At 41.4% G+C, this 17,697-nt stretch overlaps 1 protein-coding gene across 2 annotated transcripts; it reads left to right on the forward strand.

The window, feature by feature from the left end:
• The first annotated feature begins 6,757 nt into the window (after window positions 1-6,757).
• znf281a (zinc finger protein 281a) lies at window positions 6,758-17,353 on the forward strand. 2 transcript variants are annotated; one of them, XM_079520102.1, is made up of 7 exons: window positions 6,758-7,011; window positions 8,989-9,453; window positions 11,679-11,780; window positions 12,435-12,561; window positions 14,922-15,005; window positions 15,304-15,422; window positions 15,578-17,353. In XM_079520102.1, exons 2-7 carry the CDS (start codon window positions 9,046-9,048, stop codon window positions 17,222-17,224), a joined length of 2,487 nt encoding a protein of 828 aa, XP_079376228.1. In that variant the 5' UTR covers window positions 6,758-7,011; window positions 8,989-9,045; the 3' UTR covers window positions 17,225-17,353. The 2 variants fall into 2 exon arrangements, with proteins under 2 accessions (XP_079376228.1, XP_079376229.1); XM_079520103.1 differs by having other exon boundaries at window positions 11,679-11,774.
• Window positions 17,354-17,697: the final 344 nt, after the last annotated feature.

Consider the following 17,697-nt stretch of genomic DNA (forward strand, 5'->3'; position numbering starts at 1 on the left):
CCGTTTAAAATACTTTTAAAACAACATTCCCTGAGTTATCTCACAGTAATGTGTGGTCACGGTGTGACTTAAACAAAATCAAGACAAGTGAGTTTTGTGAAGTTCAGCTCGGATCCAATCAATGACGTGCTATAAATCAACAGCGACGAGGCGAGGAGTAGTCTAGTTGTCTCCCATTCACAGCTACACGCGGGTTGGGTTGTCGAAGATCAAAGAGGGATCTGTGGGAGGGAGAAAGAGAACTGTAAGGACTCTCTCTCTCTCTCTCTCTCTCTCTCACTCTCTCTCTCTCTCAAATTTCAATTATTCAATTGAAAGAAGCTTTATTGGCATGATAAAAGTATACGTTTACATTGCCAAAGCAAAAGTGGAACAACACAATAAAAACAATGTAGGCCTGGCTTATGTACAATTTAATATTATAAAACTCTCTCTCTCTCTCTCTCTCTCTCTCTCTAGTGCAATGACTGTGTTTGTGAGACAGAACAGTCCTGACCTTCAATATCAGACTTTTATGTGGATTCAGAAAAGGATACGATCGATCATACGATTCATACGACACAAGCCTTCCATACTAGTTTAGTTCAATTGTAAGAAAGTGGATAGTGAAACTCAATGTGAATTAATAGCACAGAAAATCAGTGGATTTATTCTAGGAAGTCTGGTTGAACGGTTCACTAGAAAGGCTCAGAAGCAACGATGCAAATTTTGGGAGATGAATGGTTCCTGGGTAAGGGTTGCACTTTACGTTGGACTACGCCATCTACTGGAGGAGGGGTCTATGTGCAATATGAGTTGGCAACAGCCAACAGCACACCTACCCTGACTTGTTCAAATAAAGATGTTTAACTATTGAAATTGATATAAATGCAATAACTTCCATACAAAAACTTGAATTGCAAATCCTAGATCAGATTAATAATTAAGTAACTTAAACTTACTGTAAAGCATAGCATAATCTTACACATTCAAGTGTAACTATAAAAATCACACCTGTGTGAAGTGAAGTGAAGTTTGTTTGTCTTCAATGTTTGTGTTTACACAAACCCTCAAAGCTGGACATAGGGGGGGGCTAGCGCCCCTCAAAAATAAAGCATTACAAGCCTGACCTTAAATATGTGCCATCTCTTGTTTCTGGTGGAGCCTGTTATTGATTGAGCATTGGCTGGCTATACTCCATTGAAGGCCTCATGGGACTAATATCATCCCCAAGGACAGACTTAAAGGCTTGGTATGCTGTTTATTCAGACAGCCCACAAGGGCCTTGACCAGTGGTTGTCATGGGTTAGGGTCCCCAGATGACTGTAAAGTGACCATTTAAAAATATAATACCTAACAAAAATAGTGAAAAAAATTAAATGACAAAAGTCTATTACTGGATCAAAAGTAAGCAACAACTAGATCCTATTGTGAAAATAGCTCCTCGTCTCGTGAACGCGAGGCGTTGTGAGCTTGTAGATCATCTATTTTCACAATATTTATCTGTGGAACAGAGTGTAATGCCAACTCCTACACAATTGAAAGTGCTTGTCAGTTCCAAGTTCTTTGAACTGGGGGCTCCCAGTTCAAATATGATTATTTTGGGGGGTCGCAGCGTGAAATGTGAAAAGGTTGAGAACCACTGGCCTATAAACCACATACAGGTCCACTGTTTTGCATGCTGATGCATAATTTAGTAATTGCAATCTCATGGCTGAGCTTCAATCAGACCAGAAGGAAAAACAAGCACATGAAATGCTACTTAAAGAGGTGTACTATCATCAATTCATCATTGAAATGATGTTACTACATTCTCCCAACTAAATAGTACCTACACAATCTTGGGTTCAACTGAGGTTAACATTGTAGCCTACATACATTGTTCATGGCCATTAATAGGCATACTGATTGGACTTTCAAAAGTCATAATTCTCCACATCATCACTCATCAGTCATTTACAAGACTAAAAATACAATTAATGAATTCCCTAATCAGATGAACTACCCTAAATTGACTGATAGGATCATTAAAAATGTACAAATTCTACTTCTACCGATGCAAATATATGACTTGAAGCACATGCCTGTCATCTCTGCTTGTCAGACATAGTTATGAAAAGATGACAGCATGACAGTCATGACTCATGTTACGTATGTGCATTATGGATTATCCTATCAAATCTATATTTATGAATTGAATAGAGTGCTCTTGTCATTTGGAGTTATTTGTTTGTTCTGTCTGTCCTGTAACTACATGGGACAATGTTATGTGAAATTTGCTCTTAATTTACTTGAGATGATTCATTGAAGGAGGCTTGGCAGCACAAGTAGGCTAAACAAAGGATTGCCTTTTAGACACCTTTACTTGCCTGCTGGCAGACAACTTGACTCAAGCTTGCGTGGAACAGGATAAAACATCCCTGTGGTATCCTTAAGACAGGTTATGTTGGACAGAGTTCATAGGAAAATGATACGTGCTTGTTACCATGGTAGCTGTTTGAGACAAAGAAGATGACAAAGGCTCAGAGTTGCTCTTCAACCAGCTGTGAATATCAGAGCTTAGACGGGTCTGAGAGAGAGAGAGCATGAGAGAGAGAGAGAGAGAGAGAGAGAGAGAGAGAGAGAGATTATAATGACATAAATTACAGGTGCAGTGTGGGAGTTTAAATTGGCCCCAACAGTCCCCATTGAAACAGAATTATTATTCAAATAGTTCACCACAAAGAACAGAGGTTACTTGAGGATAGCATGACTGTTGTCTGGTAGGCCTGCACAATGCTGAAGGATGGAGAGAAGAAAAAAAGCTTTTGAAGCAGGCTCAAGGCACTGAATGTTGTTGATCAGTTATAAATGTGAATTGAATGAGCCCAATAATTTGTAATGATACAATATTTTTAAATAACGTAACTACCAGCCTGCTCTTTCATGGCCACTAATGTGTAATTTATATACAATCTGTTTGCTATGAAGTATGCCAGCTATGCAGGGTGAGTTGGTAGGCCTATAAGCCAAAGTATTTTTGGACACAGCGGGGAGAGCTCTGTCTCTTTGGCTAAAACAGCAGGCATAATAGACGTTTTCCAGACTATACAGAGAACCCTGCAGTGATACCTTACCTCACTCCATCCCATTACACCCAATCAACTGGAACCAAGGATTTTTTTTCTTTCTTTCTTTTCTTTTTTTCTGCCGGCATGGTCCAAAACACAAAAACTATAATTACACTGAATTACATTTTGGGTTGTTGTTGTTGTAGGTCCAACGTAACATAAGTCACATGGTCACACCACCACCTACTGTATCAGTTTTGCAATAACTGAAAGGGGAAGATACGGGATAGTTCCATGCTTGTTCAATTGCTCAGAAGCTGCGTATGGTTATGATCCAAATGTTGAATGAAAATTTGATTGGAAATACCAGACGCTGTCAAAGCCTCTTGCTGGCAGGTAGCTCTCCCATTTAGGAATAACAGAGACATTGAAAGACCAATCATTGAACCTTCTCACCAACAGATCGAGGAATGGAATAATATACTTGCATCCAAATTTGTGGATGGGGTTTTATCAGGTTGGGATATATAAGAGGGAGCAGAGAAAAGGCAGCCTTGAAATGCTACGCACACTGAATTATTGATGAGGAGCCAGAATTGATAACCATCCAAGTCATGTGACTCACAAATTGTCTTAACCACATAAAGTAGACCCCTATTCTTGGCATGTCATGTGGGGGAAATAGGTGATAACGTGAACAATCAACGAAAACAGCTGATCTACAAGCTTGCATCAGAATGTAATATTCTGTGAATATTCACCTGTTTGTGCTATACAACAAAGTATGCAGGGTTCAAGTGGTTAAGATAAGAAACCAATGGATTGCTTTTGACTGTTTACAGCCATTCAGTAGCTTCGTAGATCTGCTGGCAGATTGTCTTCCACTCAGTCTCTTCGACTTTACTTGTCGTGGAGTCTAATGTCTGTGACCTCTGTCACATGTAGTGCACACAGCCTCTCAGAAGGTAACCAGTGATAGAAAGTGGAGCTTTCCTCTGACATTTCCTAACCTCAGTGATGCAAGCTGAGCTTTACACTGACTTAGATGACATTAAAGTGACATACAGTAATATCTGCAAGCTGTAACCCCCCTCTCCCTCCATGTGTGAGATGTGTGAGAGAGAGAGGGAGAGCGAGAAATGAATGTAGGATGGGAATTTCAACTATTTTCACTGACAGCTACAGTAATATAATGACACCTAATATAAAGTTACATAAGACAAAAATATACAGCCACAAAAATCACACATATTACATTGATACCAAAAACATGCATCCATTACAACAGAGACAACCGATATGTCCGTATATTGTACATAACCAATTCAGTGTATATATCCATTATCCAGTAGGACTGACAGCAGACTGCTGGGCGAGCTGGCACTTTGGCATGTGTGCCAATATATATGCATCAACATATGGAATGAATTCTGTACTGGCCATATATGGAGCGTGTCTTGAGTGTACAGGGTTTGATGAGGTCAGATCAACATATGGAATGTCAGAACAGGCTAGCTCCATATATATATAAGGGTGGCAGCGGGGGCATGGAATGTCAGAACAGGCTAGCTCCATATATATATAAGGGTGGCAGCGGGGGCAGTGTCTTGAGTGTACAGGGTTTGATGAGGGCCTGTTGAGAACTCTAGTTTTCGCCGGCTGTCGGGCGCGGCTGCACTACTAACTTTGGGGTAGGCCCGTCTTTATTGATCCCATGAGGTAACTTCTGTAAAAACAAAACCTTCCAATGAATACTGTACATCTTTAAGTGTCTAGTCACTAATCCTATGCCATACATGAAACATGAAGCAACGAGAAGCTAGGTACTTCTGGTTAACTCTGATTATCTCGTGGTTGTCTGCATGGCTTAAAATACACCCCAGGCGAGAATTGTCATACTGTGTGATTTGATGAATGAAACTCTATTGCATATTTAAACAGCCTGGGACGAGACTAATTTCAAAGATATAGCTGCCAGCGGTGTTAGTTGTCATCAAGGATGCATATGAGAAGAATTTGGGACATCAAAAATGTACTCGGCTGACCTTCTTCACATTAATGCTACACTCCTTTTTAATTATGCTGCTCTCTCTGAATTAATTGGGTCATTAGCACAGGCAATTAGGAGTGGGGATGCAAGTCCCAAATAAAGGGAATTCAGTGTGATGTGCCTCATTCACCCAGCACCTCTAAAGATTTGCATCCAAATGAGATTATATTTCTTAATATCGTTTTTGGTGAATCTGACCTTACTCCTCTTTGTATTGTATTGTCTTCCCTGGCTGTTTTTAGGATAACTACTTGTTTCCGTAAAGGCCAGTCTGTTCACAAGAGACCACAACTCTCAGACTAATTAGTGGGTGCAGTTATTTAAGGAATTGATTTCATTTGTGCTACATATGAGATATGACAAAGTATCAACCAGAACCACCAAAACAGTATCTAACAACAATATGTCTAGTTGTCTACATAAAATGTTTATTTTCAAGAATTCTATTCTCAACATGACACAACGTTCATGTAGACATAATACTGTAGGACCTATATGTCTGATGAAGATCCCACTGCGACCAAAATGTCAAATCTTTTAACTTATTTAATGGTGATAGTGTGTCACCCTGTTGTTCATGGACAATGTCAAGTTCAGACATTTTCCACCCAAATGTATATTCACCACTAAAAGTTGTATCTATCTATTTGTTTCGTCAGTAATTCCAAACATGCGTAAAACACATTTGAAAGACAATACTAAATGTAGTAAGAATAAAGTCTATAACATTGTAACGTCACAAGGAAACACATTACTTATAATGTGCTATATTCTTCTCACTATCAGTGACTAAGATGCAGAAATGTCTGTAAAAAACTACGGCATGTGCATAACCTGATTGTGAAATAATTTGAATTAGCCTATGAAGACTTAAAATGTAAAAGTTTGTAGGGGAGAAATCCACATAGTTGTGCACGAAGCTTCATGTCACTTTACTGTGAATTATTATTTCATCAACTTTGTAAAAATAGGTCTATTTAACACATTCAATCCGTGAAAGCATCTGTGTTATTTTAGATAACACAGATGCAAGCCTTAACATGCCTGAACATCTGCTATTTTTTAACCTTTTTGAAAATTCTTGAGCGTTTTTGAAAAATGTTGAGTAATTTTGAATGTGGTTTAGAAGGCATACTTGGCCTTAGGTCTTCTCAATGACAGCATTAGGGAAACAACAAAAATGACAAAGACCCAGAGAACATACAAAGGTCTCTCTGTGCAGAGTGCAGATGGAAACAGAAATACAGAATGGAGTTGTATAAATGAATACTCATGATTTTAAAGTGGTGGAAGAAGTAGGCTACTCAAGTAAGTAAAAGTAGCAATACCACAAATACTCTGTTACACTTACAAATTACAATTACAAGTCCTGTATTCAAACAAAACCTACTTAAATAAAAGTACAAAAGGTATTGTCATTAAAATACATTTTGAACGTGTGAAATGAGACATTATGCACGAGTGCTTTTTACCTTTTGTACTATTTTGATGTCAATACTTTTGTACTTGTAATTTTAAATTTTGAATAATCTACTGAACTTGTAGCCTATTAAAGTACAACTTCTACAATAGGGTATTGAATATTGATACTTTTACTAGAGAGTAAAACATTGTGAGTGCTTCTTCCATCACTGCTGCAGTAGTCTGATCTATCATGATGATAACAGTCAGCAGGTCAGTCAGCTCTGTGCTGGAGAAGCCCCTGACTGCAGCCTGTGCTGTGCTCTGCTGCCCTGCATCACCACCAAGGAGTCTGTCCCTGACTCCTCGCAGGACCCGTCCGCTCGCCAGACCCAGAATCCCCTGCGCCGAGGCAAGATGGAAGAACACAGCAGCTGCGGGAGAACAATGTTTTGGCTCTGAAGACTGGAACGAACGAACAGCCGAAGGTGAACTAAAGAAGCCAAAGCACCCGATCGTGGTCATGCACTGGTAAGAGCAAACTACAACCATCGATTCCGACTGGACTTTGGCCGCCGGAATGTCCGGCAGTGTTACGGGACAGACAACAAAGCGGGGCAGCAGCAGACTGCAAGCAGCAGCGCAGTAACATTACATTACCGCTAGTTAGCAGCCCTGCTGCTAGCCGTCTCGGGCTAACCTCGGCTAGCAATAGCTTTTGACGAGCATCATTGTTCGTTGAGTTGCATGGAGCCATTTGTTATGGAGTCAACATTACTGCACCATCACTTACAGTCGCTTCACTGTTCCATCAGTTGTGAGCGGCCTAGACAAAAACAGCACGTTTTCACAGCGAATAGTGCATCTAAAATAGTATTTAATGAGGGGAAAATATCAACATAAAACGTCCTTGATCATGTTGCCGACTCTTTGCCCATTCTGTTCGCCGTGTGTGTAATCGCACTTCGTTTTAACGTTGAAACCACATTTTTATTGTATTTAACCAAAAATCAAAGTCCACGATCCAATTGGTTATAACGTTAAGACAATATCTTGGCGTTCTTGGAAAAGGGGAGATTTCAGTTCAAGCTTTCATGCTGTGTTGTTCATCCGCGCAGACGTCCTCTCACTGCCGTTATTGCATGGCCATATTAATAATTGCATGATCCTGCATCACAAAGAAGGGCCCTGCAAGAGTGGTTAGCCTTAATGGCTAACTCGCTAGCTAATTGCATGACTAGCAATCTAAATAGATTTCCAAACGGAGTCAGATGACAGGATTCACCCAACGTATACTCGGAAAATAGCGCTCAGTTGTCGCTATGCGAACGGTCTAAATTTGCAAAGTTCCTGTATGTGTGTGCACTTGGTAAAAGGCATCATATGTTTTGGGTAACCTTACATTGCACAGGTAGAGTAAACGGTTAATTCGACCACCAAAATTAATGCATGCAAAAATAATGCATCCTAAAGTGACTGCAAAAATGCTGCTATTGGTTACAAAAAACCTTTATAACATGTATATAACTATGTAATGTGACTTAGCTCTGTTTACTTAATGCTGTACCCCCTCCAACTGTATATACTGAACCCATTTTTAACTGTTTTGATAGTATTTTGACACTTGTTTTGGCATTGTAAACGTAAACGTAAATGTTTTCTCATGCCCATATAGCTCCTTTGAATTGAATTACATGGTTATGGTTAAACATGCAGGTTATAGTTTTAAAGGAATCTAAAATCATGGTTACCCTTTAATTAAAAGTCAGCAACATATTTCAATCTTGAGCTATATTCCTAATTTAGAGTTATCTAAATATATATCTAAATATATATCTGCCTCTGTCTATTAATTCATAAATGTACTAAATAATACAATAGAATAGTCTTCAGAAAGAAGAAATCTGTTGGGAAAAACTCACACCGAAAGATAAACCGTAAAATTCTCAGTGTTAAATTTTCCATTTGTAACTCTTTATACAGTGTAGGTCATTATTGCACACTATTTACAGCAGCAATGTTTCAAATGCTGGCTCTCATTGGTAGATAAGTCCATTCAAATAGGATGTCCCGGGTGAGCCGACCCATCAAACAGATTAACATGGAGCTTCAATCCTCTCTCCCCTCCTCATTTGTGTCCACCACTGCTGTTGCAGTGACCTTTTTGGTGTGGGAAAATACTGTACTGTAGTAAAGGAATTTTAGCGCTGTGTATCCAATGTTTTGCATGTTTCCACATGTCATGAATCCAGACTGCAGTACTTTGTTGACCCACAAACCCGCATTTTTAATCCGACTAAGCACTCAGTAGAGAGATCAGAGGACATGAGAATGATTCCTAAGGGCCTTGATTAACTAAGTCCATAATTATTGTCTCGTCAGCTATCATCTGTATTTATACATTTTCTTAATTACAACTGATGTGTACTTCTTAAAAGAAGTATACATTATATTTTGCATCACCTGATTCTATAATTGACTCCTGCCCTCTTTTTTTCCCCGTCTCAGGATGACACTGACTGGCACCCTGTAGTTTTCCTGCCGGTCCGCCCGCCCACATTCACCATGAGCATCATTCAAGACAAACTAGGCAATGAATACCTGCGCTCCAATGGGGGCATGGACTCCAACTTTGGCCCCGCCGGGATGATCATGTTCAGCCACCTGCCCCCGGTGACCAGCTTCACCCGGCTGGCCGCCCAGTCTGTCATGCAGGACCTTCCGCCCCAGGAGATGATCTTCAAGAAGGAGCGGGACTCGCCTGATTGCAGCATGGGCACCCTGGGGGTCGGTCTTGGGTGTGGGGGGGTGGGAGACTATGTCCACGCCATGGGCATCAAGCAGGAGAAGCTGACGGAGCACGATTACCGCCTGCCGCTGTACCCCGGAGGACCCGGCAAGAGCACGGAGCTTCTGGAGGTGTCTGTGGGGAACCACCAGAGCCTGCTGGTACATGACCTCAGCATGGGCAATGTAAGAGTCTGACCAGTACATCCACACAGTCAAAAATCGGAGATCCACATTAGACATTGAGGCAAAAAAAAAATATTAGTGTAGTTGATGCTCTAGATGAGGATTTTTGGTCTAGATGAGCCTAGAATCTCTAGATGCAACACATAATATTGTATTGTATTTATTTATTGTATATATGGGGAGTGACACGTAGCAAAGGCTATGGGATCGGGACTCGAACCCATGACGTGCTGTCAGGCTACATTGTAGCCTAGGTGTCCGGACCGCTACGCCAGCGAGCCAGGCCTGTTTTTTTTGTACAATTGTTTTTTTTACTCTTATTCACAAGAGTAATACGAGTGGTGAAAAGGGCGAATAATTGTTGGTGATTATTATTGTGGGCTCGAGTAGTTAGTTTAATTGTATTTACTATAGTATTTTCTATAGTTATTATTATTATTACCTCTAATGCTGAATGGGTGCTGAACTTGTCAAACAGCTGATATTTTAAAAGACGGCTGGAGGAGGAGCCTGAGAAAGGAGGGGAGGAGGCTGTGTGGGGCATGCGATGCAATGGTGTTATAAATCTGCTGGAGGCGTGACATGCAAATTATAAATCACCCCCCTCCCTCCACTGCCACCTCTTGTCTTGCCAGAAGGATGATGTCATCCAGACTGCATGAATGAAAACATCTTGGCAAGCGCATGGGTGTCTACTTCTTTGAGATTTCACTTAATTTCACACACACACCTTTGTGTAACAATAGATGAGCTTTGATGGTGGACAGGGTCTCGATGTTGATGGGAAAAAAAAGACGTAAGAGAAGACTGTCCTGCAGTTTGACAATTTTTCACATGCAACTTGAGTGAGAAGATTTTATGCGAGAACATTTGAGTCCCTTTTGCCTGTCTGGCAGCACAAAGAAAACATAATGAAGGAAGAATTTCAGTCCTGCTTATATAATTAGGATAAAAACGTGCTCACACTGACGAGAGGTGTTTTGAGGAAAATAATTATTTTCATTTTGTCATGCTCTCCAAATCTTGTGCCTATTCTCAGCATATGAAGGAAAGAGGAGATCCGCACACCGTTCTCAGCATAACTACATTTGTGTGAGCATGTAGCCATTTTTGCAAACCCTGAGGCTTGTGCTTTTTAGGTCGAGTAAGTCAGACTTTGTTTTGGCTGGACTGGCTCCTAATGTAGGCTAATCCCAATGACTCGGTTGATATTTGAGAACTTCTGCATGTGAAACGAGCCCGGCATTCTACTTATCCCCATATGGCACTGGAGAGCAGCCTATTCACATAATATACAGTTTAATTGAATTCAGTTTCCAGGGGTTCCCAAGATAAATTATTGATAGTTGGGAACCAAATAATACTTTACCTGTCTGTAATTCCAAGAATGTACAGATGGAACATTTGTTCCATTTCTTTGTACACTCAGTTAACTTAATGCTGAGGTATTTATTGTGTATATTGTGTCCCAAAAAATATCAAATGGATGTCTGTCATAAAGCATCTGAAAGGACCCCCAGGTCTTTGACATTTAAACAATTGAGATTCACTGTTCTACCAAATGAACTACATAGATTATTTGACGATACATTCTCACATAGGCTCTCATTCTGAATGTTGAATGAGTTTAAAAACAACACTATTAAGTGAATCTGACAGCTTTTTTGTCAATAGTTTAGGTGTTTCGATTTCCAGTTTAATAGCTCTGTCACAGTGAATGGCAGGCAGTTTATTCATTAAGGGTGAGTTGAATTGAGGGCTTTCAAGACTCTTCTCTCTGGAACCACAACAATCACATTCACTAGGTGTCTTTAAGAAGCTCACATTATATGTAGTTATGTGTTTTTTGGTGTAGCAGAGTAGCCATAAAGACCAGAAGTCTGCTATCCCTCGACTGAGGGGGGATTTCCCTTTTGGATGCGTGCGTGGTAGATGTTTGGTTCCCTATGTGGGAGACCCGGGTTAGAATCCAGGTGTTTAAATTAGAGGCTCTGTTTCCCAGTAGGTGAATGTATCGGAGTAGCCTAGCCTGAATTCAAGAAGCCTAATTTCTATTGGACTTTGTAGATGTTTTGATTTTCTTTGCGGCATTCAAATCTAGGTGGTTGCATTGCCACCAACGTGTCGATAATATGTTTGTTTTGGACTCAAGGCCGTAACCTTCAATCAGCTTATTTCCATTTGTCTCTCTGCTCTCAACGCCTCTCCCATTGTCATTGTCACAGCTGCCAAGTCGCTTAGGAAAGGAGCCCAGTGTGAGAAAAGGTCGAAGGTCAAATGGTGATGGACAGGAGGCAAAGCCCAGGAAGAAACGAAGCGAGGCAAGGGTTGGTTTTGTCCCCATTCTAACTTTTAGTAATTAATTTGAGAACACTTATCTACATTATGCACACATAAAATTCAGCAAAACTACAATCCTTACTGATTAGGTATATGATGATGAATATATTTAATGAATCCCCAGAGGGTAAATTATCAGTGCATAACATTATATCCAAATATAGACAGCAAACAGAGAGATGAATTATGCATATGAATGCACTCAAAATTCCCAAATGTACAAATAGCGGATCTACAGGTTCATAGCGCGCCACCGTGAGCTTGTAGATCTGCTATTTTTGAAAAATCATGAAAATGTGGCACAAATCTTTTAATATATATTTTTTGAGCAAACGTTTTTAACTCAAATCTTTGCTTCTGGGGGTTCCCTGGAACAACATATTTTCAGATGGGGGTCCACAGCCAAATGCAGATAATTCTAGGTGACCTTGACATGAAAAAGGTTGAGCGCCACTGACAGAAACATAGGATTTTCAGAAAACTGTTAGGATTTAGAAGACATTTTATAGAATCTAGTCTCGGGTCTAAATGGGTTAATATGAATGTAAAGTTTTGGGTTTAGTCTGTCATGAAACTGGTTCAGCTCCTGAGGAGTTGACTGTCTGCATCTGACACAATGTTTCTCCTTGGTCTGTCTGTAGCAATCAATGATGCTGGACGCAGATGGAGGTAGCATGTCGCCCGGCTCCAAGCCACACATTTGTGAGCACTGCAATGCATCCTTCAGAAGCTCCTATCACTTACGAAGACATGTCCTCATCCACACAGGTATTGAAGATAGAGGATAGTTTCCACACAGTAAAATGCTCAGTTTTAATTTGACTCCAAAGAGTTTACAAAGGGAACTAAATGGACTCTTGCGGGTCCAGGTTCCAGTTCTACACACTTTAAATGAAAGCAAAATGACAATTTGATAGCGGTTTGGGTTGTGCAGTTGTTACTCAAAATATTGCCGTGGTATCTTCAATAGTTGCTCCATTGATTAGAAATTGATATTCCAAAATGTATCATCTTCAATGATATGTCATTGAAGATATCTCGCCAATATTTGGAATTACATCATGGCAAGGTAACTACATAACAAAAGAGAAAGAATAGAACTGGCACATCCACTGGAGGGCAGGTGCAGGACTAACAATGGGTCTGCAGTGCACACTAACTTTGTAAAGCTCCCAGTCAAGGGTTTATTATAGATTAACGTTTCAATACAGAGTCTTCATCAGAACTACACAACCCAAACCTCCACTAAAGTGTAATTTTGCTTTAACATGACAATTTACTGTGCATAGCTTCTTTTTTTGAGTGGTGTAAACCACTCCTACAACTGGCTTTTGTGTGCAGAAAAAATGAGCATGGTTGCTATGTTCAAAATAATTTCTGACGTAATTAAATCACACCCGGGTGAACTGGATGACCGTAGCAACCATGCTCATTTTTTCTGCACAAAAAAAGCCAGTTGTGAAATCACATCCGGGTGTGATTTCATTACGTCAGATCAGAGCTGATCAGGCTATATAAGACCTTACACCACTCAGTTCACACGGGTGTGATTTTTATTATTATTATTGATTAGTTCTGCCTTTTACCTTTCTTGTTTAAGGGGGGTGTAAATCATATTGTATTAATGGAATGAGTCTGTCCAAAAGTTAATGCTCTTGTACAGAATAACATACAAGGGCAGAATTGTATACAAAAGAATAGAATCATCTTTATCTCCTGGTTCACCAAACAACCATATTATTGCAAAACCATATCCTGCTATCCTTTGGATAATGAAAATATACTGTATATAATATTATGTCATGTTGCATTATCAATTTTATTTTCTGGCCCTAATCTTGTCCACCATTCCTGCTCTGATCTGGTACAGAGCTAAATGATATTGTTCTCTCAATAATACAATGGTATGCCTGAAGAACATTAGAATGATTAGTGGTTGCATGTTAAATCCTCAGGTAAAAAAAATAAACTATTAATCTATGATACAAAGGCACAGAGAAATAACAGCTATGGGTGATTTTCAAGCCAGAAGTGATGCATAATTTCATGTTCAGTTAATTGTTTTATACAAGCAATTTATTAGTTTAAAGTTGCACTTCTAATTGAACCCCTGTGCAAGTCATGAATTACCATTGAGCAAATAAAGCCTGCTTGCTTGCTCAAGGATTGAGCATTTAATCATGTAAAATCCGGAGTCCTAAAAGCACACCGTTTAGTTAGATTAATTGATTTGATAAGTAATCTTATCAGTCTTTTTTTAAAATGATTATTAAGCAGTGTAAGGGTACGTTTACAGTGTCTGCCTTAAAAGAAAACAATGAAAGCCTATGGGAAATGACCAAAAGGCTGCACAAGGCACTTTTCAAAAGCTGAGAATAGTTACACTTTTTGAGAAATGCGCTCATGAAAGGAGCTGCTTTTTATCAGCTGACCAATCACAACAAAATGTGTGGACATTTAATGTCTACAAATGGGGAGCTGCTCGTCCGCGCTGACGGTCTGTCGGCCGTGGAGGATGTCACGCACACCCATACAAGACGACCACCAGCGTCGTCCCTCCAAAGCAAGTGCATCGCTTATTCGACATGGCCATATTAGATATTTGGCAAAATACAAAGCTAAAATGCTCAGCCGCTAATCCAAGCTGATCAGCCAGCAGAAAAAGGTGGACACTGTGAAACATGTGTGATACCCTATGACAGACAGGTAATTTATATATCCATCATCGATGCTCTTCATCCGTCAGTAAACATTTATCTGTCATCTCTTTACCACCTTCATTTGAGGTCTGATTTGAATGAAACTTAATACAGGGGTTCACTTGAACAAGTTTGTTTTTCAGCATTTTGTTCACCATAGGACTGTATCTGTGGTCTGGTTTATTTATAAAGAAGTCACTGGGACTCGCTGTAACATTACTGCCAAGTGCCAACCAAAGCTTTCTTGAGATATAAAATAATATAGAATATAATTATAATATAGACAGCGTGTTATGCGCCATATTTGTTTGTCTACTGAGAAAAAAATGTATTGACATTTATTGTCCTTTTTTCTCTTTTCACAGTACTGATTTTATTGTTCTACGAGGGTAGAATCCATTATAACCACATAATTTGGTCATATTTCAGGTGAAAGGCCATTCAGGTGCAGTCAGTGCAACATGAGCTTCATCCAGAAGTACCTTCTCCAACGGCACGAAAAGATACACAGTGGTGAGTGTTGCAGAACAGCCATTCATTTAACAGGCTGCACATAGTCTGTGAAATACTGATGCATTCAGTGAACCCATTAACTTTCAGCATTTTTCAGTATATAATATAGTTGCTGTCTGTCAGAAACCTCATCTCCTGTTTTTCTTTTACCCCATATAGCAATGTCATGTGTATATATATGTACTGTATATAATATGTACTGTATATATAATATGATAACAAAGGAACGTTTTGGACATACAAGGTTTCCACCCGACAGCAACTATAATATAACCTGGACATGTGCTGTTTTGGGCAGGAGAGAAGCCCTTCAGTTGTGATGAGTGCAACATGCGCTTCATTCAGAAGTACCACATGGAGCGGCACAAGAGGACGCACAGTGGAGAAAAGCCATACAGATGTGAGACCTGCCAACAGGTTAGTGTTCAGAAAGTTACTTGTTGAGTGTCCATCCGGATGAAGTATTAACTGAACCAGATTGTTTAAGCATTCGTCTGGTATTTGTGTTCCTAGACACATTTTGCTGTTATTACTTGATTCAAAGCATATATGTGCTTTTTCCTGCCTTGCAGTATTTTTCCAGGACAGACCGATTGCTTAAGCACAAGCGAACCTGTGGAGAAGCCATAAAGAAGGGCATGGAGCCGGGAATGCTGGACCTGGGATGTGCAGACATGGGCCACGGCAGCTATGGAATCACTCAGGGAAATGCCGGTACGACCGGCAGAAAGAGGGGACGGTCCAAAAACCCCGGAGAGGCAGGGGAGCGCAAGAGGAAGAAGGGTGCTGGAGGAGGAGGAGCATTAGCTGCAGTGGGGGGGTTGGGGGCCTCACACGTTCATGGTGCGGTATCTGGAGGATACGGAGTCCATGACTACTCTATGGAGAATCAAACGGTGTCCTCCTCTACTGAACCAGGACCCAGCATGCACCAGGGCCGAGCTCCAAAGATGGCATTCAAGAAGGCCAATCGTAAAGGCCTGGACAAGGTGGGGCTGGGTCAGTCCAGGCCGGATTCCATGGAGCAGAGCGGTGGGATGGACAGCCTTGGCCTCATGCAGCCCAACATCGCCAAAGCGGGCCCCACCAGCAGCAATTACGATGATGCCATGCAGTTCCTCAAGAAGAGACGCTACCTTCACATGGCAAACAATGCAACCACACCATGTGTAGGGGTGGTGTCTGCTTCGGCCGGCAATGACTATGATGTCAACAACCACCTGACAAGCCAGCAGTCAGTCATCCAGGGTGTGGTTTCTGGTGTGATGGACAACGATGCACCCCTGAGCCTGCTGGACTCCTCCATGGGGGTGGACAAGCACGACAAGTCTGGCATCCCTGACGAGGTGCTGCAGAGCCTGTTGGACCACTACACTCAGAAACCCGATGGCTCGCACCACGACGTCCACTTCGACATCAGCGACCAGCATGTGGAGCTTCATCCGCATCCGGACGACGGGCGGGACATGGGCCACGACACCCCCAGCCCGTCCGGAGACAAGACCGTCATCATGCATGAGTACTCTCGCTTCCTACTGCAGGCCTTGGAGCGCACCAGCCACAGTGCCAGCTTCCCCCTGGGCCCTGCGCCTCCCACCTCCGGCCCGTTCACCAGCTCCCACCCGGGCAACCCCCTTTACTCCGACAAGAATATCTACACTACTTCCCCTCTGGAGTGTGGCTACGGCCAATCGGTGGCCTCCCCCTCCTTACCCTCCTCCGTGCCAAAGTCTCACTTTGCAATGCTGTCAAGCTCCTCGCCGCAGCACAGCTTCCACCTGAGCAGCCTGGAGCCTTCCACACACCAGCAGCTCACCCCGTCTCAGGAGCTCACCGACCAGATCGAGAAACAGCACTCCTCCTCCTCCCCTCCTTCCTCCTATCAGATCAGCCCGTCTGACCTGAGCAGCCACAAGGACCAGCAGCCGATCAAGAACGGCACCACTACGGTTTTCACTCTGGCCCCGTCGCAGGACCTGGCCTCTCTGGACAACTCCTCAAAGCCTTCCTACCAGATAGAGAACTTTGCCCAGGCCTTCGGGTCCCAGTTCAAGTCGGATGGGCGTGGCTTGTCTTACGGCACTGACTCGGGTGGGGAGGTGGACCACAGGATACGGACAACTGTGTCTGAATTCTCAGGGTATAGCAGTTTGTTAGCTGACGTCAACGAGCCAGTAAGTACAGGTTCCAAAACCCCAACAAGCCAAAGCTACAGATGAGGGGCGCTGTGAGAGGGAGAATGTTCTGTTTGTTGAAAGTTCATGTTTTTGTTTTTAAAAAGAAAATGTTTTGTAGTGCTCCTATTTTATTATTATTGTTATTATTATTTTTTTAAGTGACGTTTTATTTTAATTATTATTATACTGCCGCTATGTTTATAATATGCCCACTCCTCTTCCCAGGATGAGCCTGCTTGGCCTACCTACAAATGCAATTTGTTTTTTAGAATCCTTTTCCTTTTTCTTTTTCTTTTCTTTTTTTCAAAGCTAACTACAGTATGTAACGAGTCTGTTTTTATTCATTTCATATTAGTGTCAGTAGGTCTGCTTGTTAATCGTTAGGTTAAAAAGTACTGTTTAAGCGAGCATAGAGTAGCAATGGACTTGTTTCGCTTCCCATGAGCTGACATGTGTTTTAGCAATCAACGTTACAATTGTACAAATAATGACGTGATGGCAGGGAATAGCCCAGA

Source organism: Electrona antarctica, assembly GCF_951216825.1.
Source record: "Electrona antarctica genome assembly, chromosome: 14".
NCBI lineage: Eukaryota > Metazoa > Chordata > Actinopteri > Myctophiformes > Myctophidae > Electrona > Electrona antarctica.